Below are 13,044 nucleotides of genomic sequence, written 5' to 3'. Positions count from 1 at the left end.
GCGTCCGCGCGCGGACCGTATATGGGCGCGCTGGCCGCGGCCGCGGCATGCAGTAGCTCTTCCGAAGCTCTCGGACTTCTCTCGGATAACGATAATTTTTTAATCATTTATGGAGCGTTTACGTTTCTTTCCCTATTTTTTCGAAAGTTTCGCTTTTCTTTATGTTTTTCTCTATTGAAATTTCTCTTAATTAAATTTTTCGTGAAAAATTCTCTCATTTTACTGTGAATGATCAGAAAAATATTGTGTTTTCAGTCAGTCCGATGATCCCAAAAAGAGAAGCAGCAGCGGCAGCTAATATGGAATCAATTCATCGCTTTTCTCAAAGGTTTGTAATAGTATTCAGCATTTTCTATTAAAAATAAAATACTTTCAGTGAGGTAATTCGATAAAATTGGCCACTTCCCAAGCACAACACTGTATTTTTCCGGAGAGAGAAACCCATTTTCGAAAGTAAGTTAACTGAACAATTATATTTTATTCCGCAATTAATTGATTTTCTTTTCAGAAATACGAAGGGAAAACAGAAGTCAACGACTGAAAACTGCTTCTACGACAAATGGTATTCGATGGATTTCAAGGATATGAATGCCGGACAAACTTCTGATTTCTAAGTCTAATTTGCTGCGTTTTCTTCTTATTTTTATCATTTTTAATGTTCCTTCTATCTGTCTTTTAATAAAATAGTAATTTTATCACTAATCTTCCTTGTTAAATGACGATCTCAACCGGGAAACAAAAGTAGGGAGGGGGCTGGCGGTGGGAGGGAGAGGAGCAACTTTTTCGGCGCGCGGACTCGAAACGGACCGTATATGACGCACACATATCGTCCTTAGCTACTTCTTTTTGAGTCCGGCGCGGACGCGTATATGGTCCGTATTTCGTCGCTGGCCAACTACCTGTGAGTGGTTGAGGGCGGGGGTGAGCATCAGCAGGGTGGTGGTTCGAATCCACCTGATTCATATTTTGTTTTTGTTTTTTTTTTGTATGAACTTTCTAAAAGATTGTGGAAAAAAATATCTTTACTATGAACAAACGCAAACGGATGTATGTTTGTTTGTCTGTCGCCGATTCTACCGCCATTCCTATTCATATTGGATTCGGGAAAAATAGAGGATTCCAAACGTGTTGTCCGTTTCTGGATTGATCCACGTCATAAAAAGTTATGAGCCGTTTTTTAAAATGTGAAGACGTGAAGGATTTTTTGATGTTATTGGATTCGGGAAAAATAGAGGATTCCAAACGTGTTGTCCGTTTCTGGATTGATCCACGTCATAAAAAGTTATGAGCCGTTTTTTAAAATGTGAAGACGTGAAGGATTTTTTGATGTTATTGGATTCGGGAAAAATAGAGGATTCCAAACGTGTTGTCCGTTTCTGGATTGATCCACGTCATAAAAAGTTATGAGCCGTTTTTTAAAATGTGAAGACGTGAAGGATTTTTTGATGTTATTGGATTCGGGAAGAATAGATGATTCCAAACGTGTTGTCCGTTTCTGGATTGATCCACGTCATAAAAAGTTATGAGCCGTTTTTTAAAATGTGAAGACGTGAAGGATTTTTTGATGTTATTGGATTCGGGAAAAATAGAGGATTCCAAACGTGTTGTCCGTTTCTGGATTGATCCACGTCATAAAAAGTTATGAGCCGTTTTTTAAAATGTGAAGACGTGAAGGATTTTTTGATGTTATTGGATTCGGGAAAAATAGAGGATTCCAAACGTGTTGTCCGTTTCTGGATTGATCCACGTCAAAAAAAGTTATGAGCCGTTTTCTAAAAAGTGAAGACGTGAAGGATTTTTTGATGTTATTGGATTCGGGAAGAATAGATGATTCCAAACGTGTTGTCCGTTTCTGGATTGATCCACGTCATAAAAAGTTATGAGCCGTTTTCTAAAAAGTGAAGACGTGAAGGATTTTTTGATGTTATTGGATTCGGGAAAAATAGATGATTCCAAACGTGTGGTCCGTTTCTGGATTTATCCACGTCATAAAAAGTTATGAGCCGTTTTCTAAAATGTGAAGACGTGAAGGATTTTTTGATATCACTGGATTCGTGAAAAATAGAGGATTCCAAACGTGTTGTCCGTTTCTGGATTGATCCACGTCATAAAAAGTTATGAGCCGTTTTCTAAAATGTGAAGACGTGAAGGATTTTTTGATATCACTGGATTCGTGAAAAATAGAGGATTCCAAACGTGTTGTCCGTTTCTGGATTGATCCACGTCATAAAAAGTTATGAGCCGTTTTTTAAAATGTGAAGACGTGAAGGATTTTTTGATGTTATTGGATTCGGGAAAAATAGAGGATTCCAAACGTGTTGTCCGTTTCTGGATTGATCCACGTCATAAAAAGTTATGAGCCGTTTTTTAAAATGTGAAGACGTGAAGGATTTTTTGATGTTATTGGATTCGGGAAGAATAGATGATTCCAAACGTGTTGTCCGTTTCTGGATTGATCCACGTCATAAAAAGTTATGAGCCGTTTTTTAAAATGTGAAGACGTGAAGGATTTTTTGATGTTATTGGATTCGGGAAGAATAGATGATTCCAAACGTGTTGTCCGTTTCTGGATTGATCCACGTCATAAAAAGTTATGAGCCGTTTTTTAAAATGTGAAGACGTGAAGGATTTTTTGATGTTATTGGATTCGGGAAAAATAGAGGATTCCAAACGTGTTGTCCGTTTCTGGATTGATCCACGTCAAAAAAAGTTATGAGCCGTTTTCTAAAAAGTGAAGACGTGAAGGATTTTTTGATGTTATTGGATTCGGGAAGAATAGATGATTCCAAACGTGTTGTCCGTTTCTGGATTGATCCACGTCATAAAAAGTTATGAGCCGTTTTCTAAAAAGTGAAGACGTGAAGGATTTTTTGATGTTATTGGATTCGGGAAAAATAGATGATTCCAAACGTGTGGTCCGTTTCTGGATTTATCCACGTCATAAAAAGTTATGAGCCGTTTTCTAAAATGTGAAGACGTGAAGGATTTTTTGATATCACTGGATTCGTGAAAAATAGAGGATTCCAAACGTGTTGTCCGTTTCTGGATTGATCCACGTCATAAAAAGTTATGAGCCGTTTTCTAAAATGTGAAGACGTGAAGGATTTTTTGATATCACTGGATTCGTGAAAAATAGAGGATTCCAAACGTGTTGTCCGTTTCTGGATTGATCCACGTCATAAAAAGTTATGAGCCGTTTTTTAAAATGTGAAGACGTGAAGGATTTTTTGATGTTATTGGATTCGGGAAAAATAGAGGATTCCAAACGTGTTGTCCGTTTCTGGATTGATCCACGTCAAAAAAAGTTATGAGCCGTTTTCTAAAAAGTGAAGACGTGAAGGATTTTTTGATGTTATTGGATTCGGGAAGAATAGATGATTCCAAACGTGTTGTCCGTTTCTGGATTGATCCACGTCATAAAAAGTTATGAGCCGTTTTCTAAAGAGTGAAGACGTGAAGGATTTTTTGATATTACTGGATTCGTGAAAAATAGATGATTCCAAACGTGTTGTCCGTTTCTGGATTGATCCACGTCATAAAAAGTTATGAGCCGTTTTCTAAAAAGTGAAGACGTGAAGGATTTTTTGATATCACTGGATTCGTGAAAAATAAATTATTCCAAACGTGTTGTCCGTTTCTGGATTGATCCACGTCATAAAAAGTTATGAGCCGTTTTCTAAAATGTGAAGACGTGAAGGATTTTTTGATATCACTGGATTCGTGAAAAATAGATGATTCCAAACGTGTTGTCCGTTTCTGGATTGATCCACGTCATAAAAAGTTATGAGCCGTTTTCTAAAAAGTGAAGACGTGAAGGATTTTTTGATATTACTGGATTCGTGAAAAATAGAGGATTCCAAACGTGTTGTCCGTTTCTGGATTGATCCACGTCATAAAAAGTTATAAGCCGTTTTCTAAAAAGTGAAGACGTGAAGGATTTTTTGATGTTATTGGATTCGTGAAAAATAGATGATTCCAAACGTGTTGTCCGTTTCTGGATTGATCCACGTCATAAAAAGTTATAAGCCGTTTTCTAAAAAGTGAAGACGTGAAGGATTTTTTGATATCACTGGATTCGTGAAAAATAGATTATTCCAAACGTGTTGTCCGTTTCTGGATTGATCCACGTCATAAAAAGTTATAAGCCGTTTTCTAAAAAGTGAAGACGTGAAGGATTTTTTGATGTTATTGGATTCGTGAAAAATAGATGATTCCAAACGTGTTGTCCGTTTCTGGATTGATCCACGTCATAAAAAGTTATAAGCCGTTTTCTAAAAAGTGAAGACGTGAAGGATTTTTTGATGTTATTGGATTCGTGAAAAATAGATGATTCCAAACGTGTTGTCCGTTTCTGGATTGATCCACGTCATAAAAAGTTATGAGCCGTTTTCTAAAATGTGAAGACGTGAAGGATTTTTTGATATTACTGGATTTGTGAAAAATAGATGATTCCAAACGTGTTGTCCGTTTCTGGATTGATCCACGTCATAAAAAGTTATGAGCCGTTTTCTAAAAAGTGAAGACGTGAAGGATTTTTTGATATCATCGGATTCAGAAAAAATAGAGGATTCCAAACGTGTGGTCCGTTTCTGGATTGATCCACGTCATAAAAAGTTATGAGCCGTTTTCTAAAATGTGAAGACGTGAAGGATTTTTTGATATCACTGGATTCGTGAAAAATAGATGATTCCAAACGTGTTGTCCGTTTCTGGATTGATCCACGTCATAAAAAGTTATGAGCCGTTTTCTAAAATGTGACGACGTGAAGGATTTTTTGATATCATCGGATTCAGAAAAAATAAAGGTTCTTCCATTTTGCTTCAAGTCGAGCAAGCTAATCTTTGAATACAAAACTTGCTAAGCACCGCGCACGAGGCGCAGCCGAGTACTGCGGAGCCCGCCGGGAGGCGGGGGACGCTAGTCAATGAATGAGGAATATGTGTCTGGTGCAGTACTGAAGACCGCAACGCACGACACGCGACACTCTGGGAAGGTTATGGAGGAGAACAATGGAGAAGAGATGGGGTCGTGTTAATCTTTCCAGAGTGCTGCATCGCGGTCTCACCTCTACTAAAATCAATGAATGAGGATTTTTGTTTTCAGCCTGATGGTTATTCATTATGCGGTACATTGAAGATTCGCCATAACGTTGCGTCTTAAGCGAGCTACACACTGGCCCGTTGGCCCAGTTTGCAAGGATGGTTTTCTGTTTTGTTGAATTCGTTTTTAAATTGACGGTTATGATTTTCTCGTGGCGGCCCAACCACAGCCCCAATCAGTATGATCAAAGATGTGAACATTCGGCAATCAGACCTTCGATTCTGTTGAATCATTTACATAAAAAGATTTATTCAATTAAAAAAGAAGCAGATAATTAAGATTGTGATTTTATGAACCAGAAATAAGGTCATGACCACACATAGAAATCAAGACTATCTGCTCCAAATGCGATAGTTCCGATCTTTCCATCCGCTCTCTTGATATCGAATCCCCCGAGAACAGCACGAACGATCCCGTCGTTAGTACATTGGAAATATCTGAGACAGCTGAGACCTTTTGCTTCCACAATTTTCAGCCCCTTGATTACAGTACCTCTGTCGTCTTGTTTGAAATCCAAAACTGACAGATGTTCCAGGCGCAAATTACACGTGTTTTGCTTCCACATTTTGAAAAACTCGTTTAGGTCGTTGGCGGTTAATGTCACACTTCTCAAGACCAGTTTTACGACATTGGAAGCAATAAGATCATCGAGATTGAAAACAAAAGGAAAATAATGACAATGAAGAGCACGAATTTCCAAAGAATCCATTTCATGAACCAACATTTGTCGAAGTTCTGTACGATTTCTGAATGGATAACTCGTATAAAGGAATTCAATGTTTGAAGTAATTGGAATGAGAGTTCGCAGTGCTTGTTTTACAAAAACAGGTTCGCAGCCTGATAAGAATACCAATCTGTCGATTTTTCGATTCTCCGAGAAAATTGAGAAAAAATCGAATTCTGGTGTTTCTTCAAGCATCACAGTCTCGAATTTATCACAGTTTGACACATCGAACATCCGTTTTGTCCATTCTCCAATTGAAAATCCCATATTGCTCCAAGTAGTTGTTCCGCTCTGAAGGTCCACTGAATCCTCCGGGTTCTTAACATAACTTAGAATAACTTTGGCGCGATTACTAAAGTTGAGATTGATCTCTATGTACACATCATGTTGTTTCAGTACGACATATTCAGGAGACAACAATTTAAGATACTTGGTCAAACTTCTGGTTCGTGTGGAGATGTGACAGAATGCGAGTCTGGAATTTTCAACTGGTTTTTTAAACATAAATAAAAAAAAACTCACATTTCGATGTCTTCCATGCGTTGAAAAACTGGAATCAGTGCGAGTCTAGGAAGGCGTAAGAGAGGGAACGGAGTCGTCATCTTGGTAGGGGAGAGAGGGTACAACTGAGATGAGGATTCAATGTCTGGTGGTGTTTGGGGGTAAGCCGCAACGCACGACCGCGACGCGGCTGAAGTGCGCTCTGGGAAGACAAACATCATCAGGGAGACACTCTTGGGTGGGAGATAGGGTACATATGACAGAGGAATCGATGTGTGGTAGTACCGGGGATGCCCCTTCGGGGAAACAATGCGTACATACTGGAGTCTCCGTAGACCTCCTGAACCAACACACAAGCCTTTGCCTCTGCTGTAGGAAGAATTGTGAATCTAGGGAAAATGTCGTGATTTAAATGCAAGACAGCAGTTGGATTTCCAACGTCGATAATTTCAAAGTTAAGCCAACAGCTAATGATGTGGAGCACTTATTGGCTAGACTCTAAAGTGTTCATCCCATCACACTGAAAATCAGGGTTGGGAAATTCCGGGCCGGGCCGACTGAAGAATTTTCCGCGGCCCGGCTCCTGTAGAAATTTGAAATATTTTCAAAAAATTTTGAATTTTTTCCAAAAAAGTCGAATTTTCGACTATTTTTTTTTTGGAATATCGATAAAAATTGAAGTGTACGAGAGTATTGGAGAATTTTAACTATTTTTTGATGAAATTTTCAAAAAAATTTCAAAAAAATTGTGCACATTTTTGAATCCGGGCCGGGCCGGGCAGGAGCTGACGAGTCGGGCCGGCCCGGACTGGCCCGGAATTTCCCAACCCTGGCAGAATCCTTATAAGACAGACTCTACCAGTTGGAACAATAGTGATACTCAGATGTTCCCACGACTATTGTGAGGTTTCCCCTCCTTGCATACTGTCTTACTGTAACTATAGCTTTATTCAAAATTCATTTATTGAAAAATTATCAAACAGGAAATGAAATACATAGTTAAGTGTGATAGAGAATCATGGCCAAACATCGAAATTAAAAATACTTCCAAATGTAATAGCTGCCAACTTCCCATCTATTCTTCTCACATCAAGCCCTCCAGTGAATTATCTGAATTTAGGAAACGTGCTGGTTGATCGGAACTCTCTAGTCCGTTCTTCAGTGAACCGAATAGCATCTAGTTCATCCAGAAGAACGTCTTCATTGAAATGCCCAAGTAACTTCACTGATAGATGATTCAACCGATGATTAGATGTATTGTTCAACCAGCTAGAAAAGAAGCGGTTGAGGTCTCTCAGACTCATTTTGACTTCGCACAACTCAAGTTTGATTGCGTTCGATGCTAGAAGATCATTAATATTGAATTGAAATCTTGATAGATCATCGTTGTAGACACTCAAACATTCCACAATCCCCATCCAAAGTCTCTGGAATTCTTCTCGGCTCGAAAAGGGAAGTTTGAACAAAGTGATCTCTGAAGTGACTGGCGAGAGAACTTGCAGTGCTTGTGTTGCAAAAGTGTTTGAACAGTTGGAGGGGATTGGGAGGCAAGAAACTTTAGTAACTACATCAAGAATAGAGAACACATCGTAGTCTGGTTCCCCTCTGAGTATCAGTTTTCTCAGAGATGTACACTTTGTCACTGCGAGAACCCTCTGGATCAATTGTTTAGTCGATAACCCGGCATTTTTCCAATCAACCAATTTGTTGCGATGCGACATCCAAACTGTCTCCGATACGTTTCCGTAAAAATGCAGTGTCAGATCAGCAATCCTCATCTCAATATCGTGGGAATTCACTACGAGATCGATGGAATCGCGAGATACTTTAGAGAAACATTTTGAGAGGTTGAAAGTTCTTTTGGAGATAAGGGAGAACGCGATTCTGAATAGATGAATTGAAATCAGATGCAAACTTACATTTCAATAAGCTCCATGTGTTGAAGAACAGGAATCAGTGCAAGTCTTGGAAGACGTAAGAGAAGGAACGGAGTCGTCATCCTTGTAGGGGGGGAGAGGGTAGGAATGAGATGAGGAAATCAATGTCTGGTGGTATCGCACGGAGACCGCAACGCACAACCGCGACGCGGCTGAAGTGCCCGCTGGGAAGACAAACATATTCATGGAAACAATTCGGGGAGGATCTCCGTAAAATGTATCAAAAAAAGTTCTGTTCTCACTAGCCAAAATAAGAAGATGCTATTTGTTTGTTAAAAAAGTTTTTTAAACAAAGTATAAATTAAAATGAATACCGTGAACTCCAAGAAATTCTCAAAAAATGATAAGCGTTCCACGTGTCTTTCGAAATTCAAATCCCCTCGCTTTGTGTAGAAAATTTTATTCTGGAAAAGAGCGATGGCGACGTCAGACGATTTTCAGAAGTCAGGTGGTGTCAACGAGAAGGTAAAGATTCCAAAAATTTGGAAACAACTTTTTTTTAGAAAACTAGAAGTGAGCGAGAAGAATTGATTGCAAAATGTGAGGAATCGTTCCCGGAAGCCAGTCAATTAATTGCAACTTTCAAGGAAAGATTGTCGGAATTTCTTGAAAAAGCTGAATCTTTTCCAAAATGTAAAGAGCTCTCAATGTTTATGGAGTCGAGTAAGAGGATGCTCATGAAATACGGGCGGTTCCCTAGAACGTTGAATGATGTGCTAGTGGTGTACAAAGAAACGGATATGGTACCAGCTGCAGCGATTCGGTGTCAACTTGAAGTTGTTGAAGGACAGATAACACAACTCAAAAAAGGTATTGAAAATTTGGAGGATGAGATTTCGGGGAGAGGGATTCCGTGGGAGTTTTACAGTAGATTAGGAAACAATTCTGATGACGTCACTCCAGAATCCAAAACTCCAGAATCAGAATCCAACGAGGAAGTAGTAAGAAATAACTTTTCTAATACTTATAATAATTTCTGAAATCTTTCAGATTCTTAACAACTCTTCCAACTACGGTTTCTCTCGTTCCCAGTTGCTCGCTGCCTTCTCATTGGCTCTTTTCTTGGCTCTTTTTGTGATTTTTGATCTTCCTTCATTGGTTTTTTAATTCACGTAAAAATATGAATAAAGTTTGAACTTTTCATGCTGACGCAATTTTTGAACATTGTCTTTTTGGATTTCAAAATAATGTTGTATGTTTTTTCGGGTTTTTGACACTAATGGAGTTTGGTTGAGGAGGAGAACAATGGACAAATAGGAAAGGGATCATAGTATATTAATGGAGAAAGGTTGGGTTTATTGCATACCACAGTGAAAACGGTATTCGTCCCATTTCGAAACAAACACTATGATAAGACCACTGCCGATATCTCTACAACAAAGATGACACGTCTTGCAAATACCCTTGAGTCTTTATTTCAGAAATTCAAAAAATGAAAGATTAGCAAAGGAACAGGGAGAACAAATGAGTTAGCAAATACAATACAAGTGATAGATATATTCCGAAATTGGTTTTCAATAAAACGACAGTCAAAAACAAATGAAAAAGCATTTACAGGAAAAAAAACAGTTACTTAAAATGTTCAATACATGAATTGAAAAAAGTAGAGAAAACACGCATGAATGAAGACTGACTTGGCTCAAGATTAGTAGATTCTGGCCAAACGTAGAAATAAACTGTTCCAAAAGTTGACATTCTGATTGTTGCTGTTCTCCCGTCGACTCTTGTTATATCAAATTCGGCGGTAATCTTCTCATCCAAACGTAGCTGTTGTACGTTACCCAAAACTTGGAATGTTTTTTTTGTTTCAACGGGAACTGGAACTGTTTTCAATCCTTTCAGGAGGAAATCGTTATTGATATTGCCGTTTATCCTCACTTCTAAGTATTCCAGTCGAGGATTACATTTATTTTTCATCCACAATTTGAAAAAGTGGTTCATGTCTTTAGCGTTAAGAATAACGTTATAAAGCTCGAGCGTCTTAGCGTTTGCCATCATCAAATCGTTGAGAGAAAACTTCACTTTGCGAATTGGCGTGTCGTAGTATGGCAATGACATGTTCCAATAATTTTCCATAGTCACGACGTCAAAATTCTCTTTGAGGATTTCTCGGAGATATTTGAGGTTTTGGAAGTGATGGCAAATAGTAACTCCAGAAGATACGGGCGAAACGATTCTCAAATTCTTCGAAGCCAGGACTCTACTGGGCAAACGTTGGACAAATCGCTGTAAACAACGACTTTATCGATTTTCGGGAGGTTCACAAGGAGATGAAGAGTATCACATTGAGATATTTCAGCTATTTTGAACTGATAAATCGACTTGCAATGCATGACGTCCATAATTGAAACAGCATAGTCCATTGGAGGTACTCCCCTTGTTCTCCATAAAAATACATCTTCTCGGTATCTCAATTCTACATATCCACTCGGATACAGTTCTAGTTTCAATTCTTCCCAGTTATCAAGCAACACTTTCATCTCTATAGTGTCGTACTTGAGTTTCAAATTGATACGTTTACTCTTCCTTTGGGGCATTTTCAAAAACATTCTGGCTCGTCTGGAGAAAATCGAGAGTGCAATTCTGAAGGAGAAAGCGTAAAGGTTACAAGAATTATATAAGTTCTTACTTACCTTTCAAAAAAGTTCATTTGTTTCAAGACAGGCATAAGTACAAGGTACGGAAGACGGAGAAGAGGAAATGGAGTCCTCATCTCGATAGAAGAAGTGGAAATACAAATGAGGAGAAATCAATGAATGAGGAATGTATAGCAGGGGTGAGACCGCGACGCACGACCGCGAGGCAGCACTTTGGGAAGGTTGGGGAGGAGAGGAACAATGGAGAAAAAATAGAGTCGTATTAATCCTCCCAGAGTGCTGCGCTGCGGTCTCACCGTATTGTACCTGGTATAAAGGGGTGAGACAGCGGCGTAGCCTCTGGGAGGATTAACACGACTCTATTTATTCTCCATTGTTCCTCTCCTCCCCAACCTTCCCAAAGTGCTGCCTCGCGGTCGTGAGTCGCGGTCACCCCGATTGTACCAGACACAGATTCCTCATTCATTGATTCCTCCTCATTTGTATTTTCTCTCATTCTATCGAGATGACGACTCCACACCATCATTATTTTGCACCCACCACTCTCCTTGGGGAAGCTCCTTCAACAAAGATGACAAGTACAGTAGGGGTGAGATCGCACCGCGCGACCGCGACGCAGGACTCTGGGAATATTAATATCTACACGGAGGGCGTTTTCTAGTGTTTGCGCTCTGTGTTTCGGTGACGAGGTAATGGGTTTTGTTGAGGAGGAAAACAATTGACAAATGCGAAAGGGATCATACTATATTAATGGAGAAAGGTTCCGTCTAATGCATACCACGGTAGAAACGGTATTAGTCCCATTTCGAGACAAACACTATGATAAGACCACTGCCGATATCTCTACAACAAAGATGACACGTCTCGCAAGTACCCTTGAGTCTTTATTTCAGAAATTCAAAAAATAACAAATTAGCAAAAAAAACAGGGAGAATACCCGAGTCAGCAAATACAAAACAAATGATAGATATATTCCGAAATTGGTTTCCAATGATAAAGCATTTACAGAAAAAAAAAGTTATTTGAAATGTTTAACACGTGAATTGTAAACATTAGCGAAAATACGCTCGAATGAAGACTGATTTGTATCAAGACTGGTTGATTCTGGCCAAACGTAGAAATAAATTGTTCCATATGATGACATCCTGATTGTTGCTGTTCTCCCATCGGCTCTCGTTATATCACATTCCCTATTAATCCTCTCATCCATCTGTTTTACATTCCCCAAAACCCGGAATGTTCTCTTTGTTTCAATGGGAACTGGAACTGTTTTCAATCCTTTCAGGAGGAAATCCTTATTGATATTGCCGTTTAACCTCACTTCCAAATATTCCAGTCGTGGATTCCAGTTTTTTTTCATCCACAACTTGAAAAAGCGGTTCATGTCTTTACCGTTCAGAATAACGTTATAAAGCTCAAGCGTCTTAGCGTTTGCCATCATCAAATCGTTTAGAGAAAATTTAATTTTGCGAATTGGCTCGTCTTTAACCCAATAATTTTCCATAGTCACGACGTCAAAATTCTTTTTGAGGATTTCTCGGAGATATTTGAGGTTTTGAAAGTGATGGTAAATAGTAACTCCAGAAGATACGGGCGAAACGATTCTCAAAATTCTTCGAAGCCGGGACTCTACTGGACAAACGTCGGACAAGTTGCTGTAAACAACGACTCTATCGATTTTCGGGAGGTTCACAAGGAGAGGGAGAATATCACATTGAGACATTTCAGCGATTTTGAACTGATAAATCGATTTACAATGCATGACGTCCATAATTGAAACAGCGTAGTCCATTGGAGGGACCCCCATTGTGTTCCATAACAATATATCTTCTTGATATCTCAGTTCTACATATCCACTCGGATACAGCTCTAGTTTTAATTCTTCCCAGTTATCAAGCAACACTTTCATCTCGATAGTGTCGTGCTTGAGTTTCAAATTTATACGTTTGCTCTTCTTTTGGAGTAGTTTCAAGAACATTCTAGCTCGTCTGGAGAAAATCGAGAGCGCAATTCTGAAAAAAGGAAGCGTGTAGGATACAAAAATTTTAAGTTTTCACTCACCTTTCAAAAAAGTCCATTTGTTCCAAGATAGGCATAAGCACGAGGTACGGAAGACGAAGAAGAGGAAATGCATTCGTCATTTCGGTAGAAGGAGTGGAAATACAAATGAAGAAGAATCAATGAA

At 39.0% G+C, this 13,044-nt stretch overlaps 5 protein-coding genes across 5 annotated transcripts; 1 reads left to right on the top strand and 4 right to left on the bottom strand.

Moving 5' to 3' along the window:
• Window positions 1–5,407: 5,407 nt before the first annotated feature.
• On the bottom strand, window positions 5,408–6,546 carry GCK72_021231 (uncharacterized protein; the record flags this gene model as incomplete). Its single annotated transcript, XM_053734123.1, has 2 exons — window positions 5,408–6,299; window positions 6,347–6,546. 2 exons carry the CDS (start codon window positions 6,544–6,546, stop codon window positions 5,408–5,410), a joined length of 1,092 nt encoding a protein of 363 aa, XP_053583036.1.
• Window positions 6,547–7,431: 885 nt separating this feature from the next.
• Window positions 7,432–10,320, bottom strand: GCK72_021229 (uncharacterized protein; the record flags this gene model as incomplete). The annotated part of the gene is made up of 2 exons (XM_053734121.1): window positions 7,432–8,150; window positions 9,897–10,320. The coding sequence occupies 2 exons, from the start codon at window positions 10,318–10,320 to the stop codon at window positions 7,432–7,434; spliced, it is 1,143 nt and encodes a 380-aa protein (XP_053583034.1).
• On the top strand, window positions 8,910–9,369 carry GCK72_021230 (uncharacterized protein; the record flags this gene model as incomplete). Its single annotated transcript, XM_053734122.1, has 2 exons — window positions 8,910–9,203; window positions 9,253–9,369. The coding sequence occupies 2 exons, from the start codon at window positions 8,910–8,912 to the stop codon at window positions 9,367–9,369; spliced, it is 411 nt and encodes a 136-aa protein (XP_053583035.1).
• A 119-nt stretch (window positions 10,321–10,439) lies between the features above and the next one.
• Window positions 10,440–10,975, bottom strand: GCK72_021228 (uncharacterized protein; the record flags this gene model as incomplete). Its single annotated transcript, XM_053734120.1, has 2 exons — window positions 10,440–10,845; window positions 10,896–10,975. 2 exons carry the CDS (start codon window positions 10,973–10,975, stop codon window positions 10,440–10,442), a joined length of 486 nt encoding a protein of 161 aa, XP_053583033.1.
• Window positions 10,976–11,877: 902 nt separating this feature from the next.
• On the bottom strand, window positions 11,878–13,000 carry GCK72_021227 (uncharacterized protein; the record flags this gene model as incomplete). Its single annotated transcript, XM_053734119.1, has 2 exons — window positions 11,878–12,871; window positions 12,921–13,000. 2 exons carry the CDS (start codon window positions 12,998–13,000, stop codon window positions 11,878–11,880), a joined length of 1,074 nt encoding a protein of 357 aa, XP_053583032.1.
• Window positions 13,001–13,044: the final 44 nt, after the last annotated feature.

Source organism: Caenorhabditis remanei, chromosome V (assembly GCF_010183535.1).
Source record: "Caenorhabditis remanei strain PX506 chromosome V, whole genome shotgun sequence".
Lineage (NCBI taxonomy): Eukaryota > Metazoa > Nematoda > Chromadorea > Rhabditida > Rhabditidae > Caenorhabditis > Caenorhabditis remanei.
The sequence above is the reverse complement of the archived record's forward strand: the minus strand, read 5'-3'. Positions and strand labels throughout refer to the sequence as shown.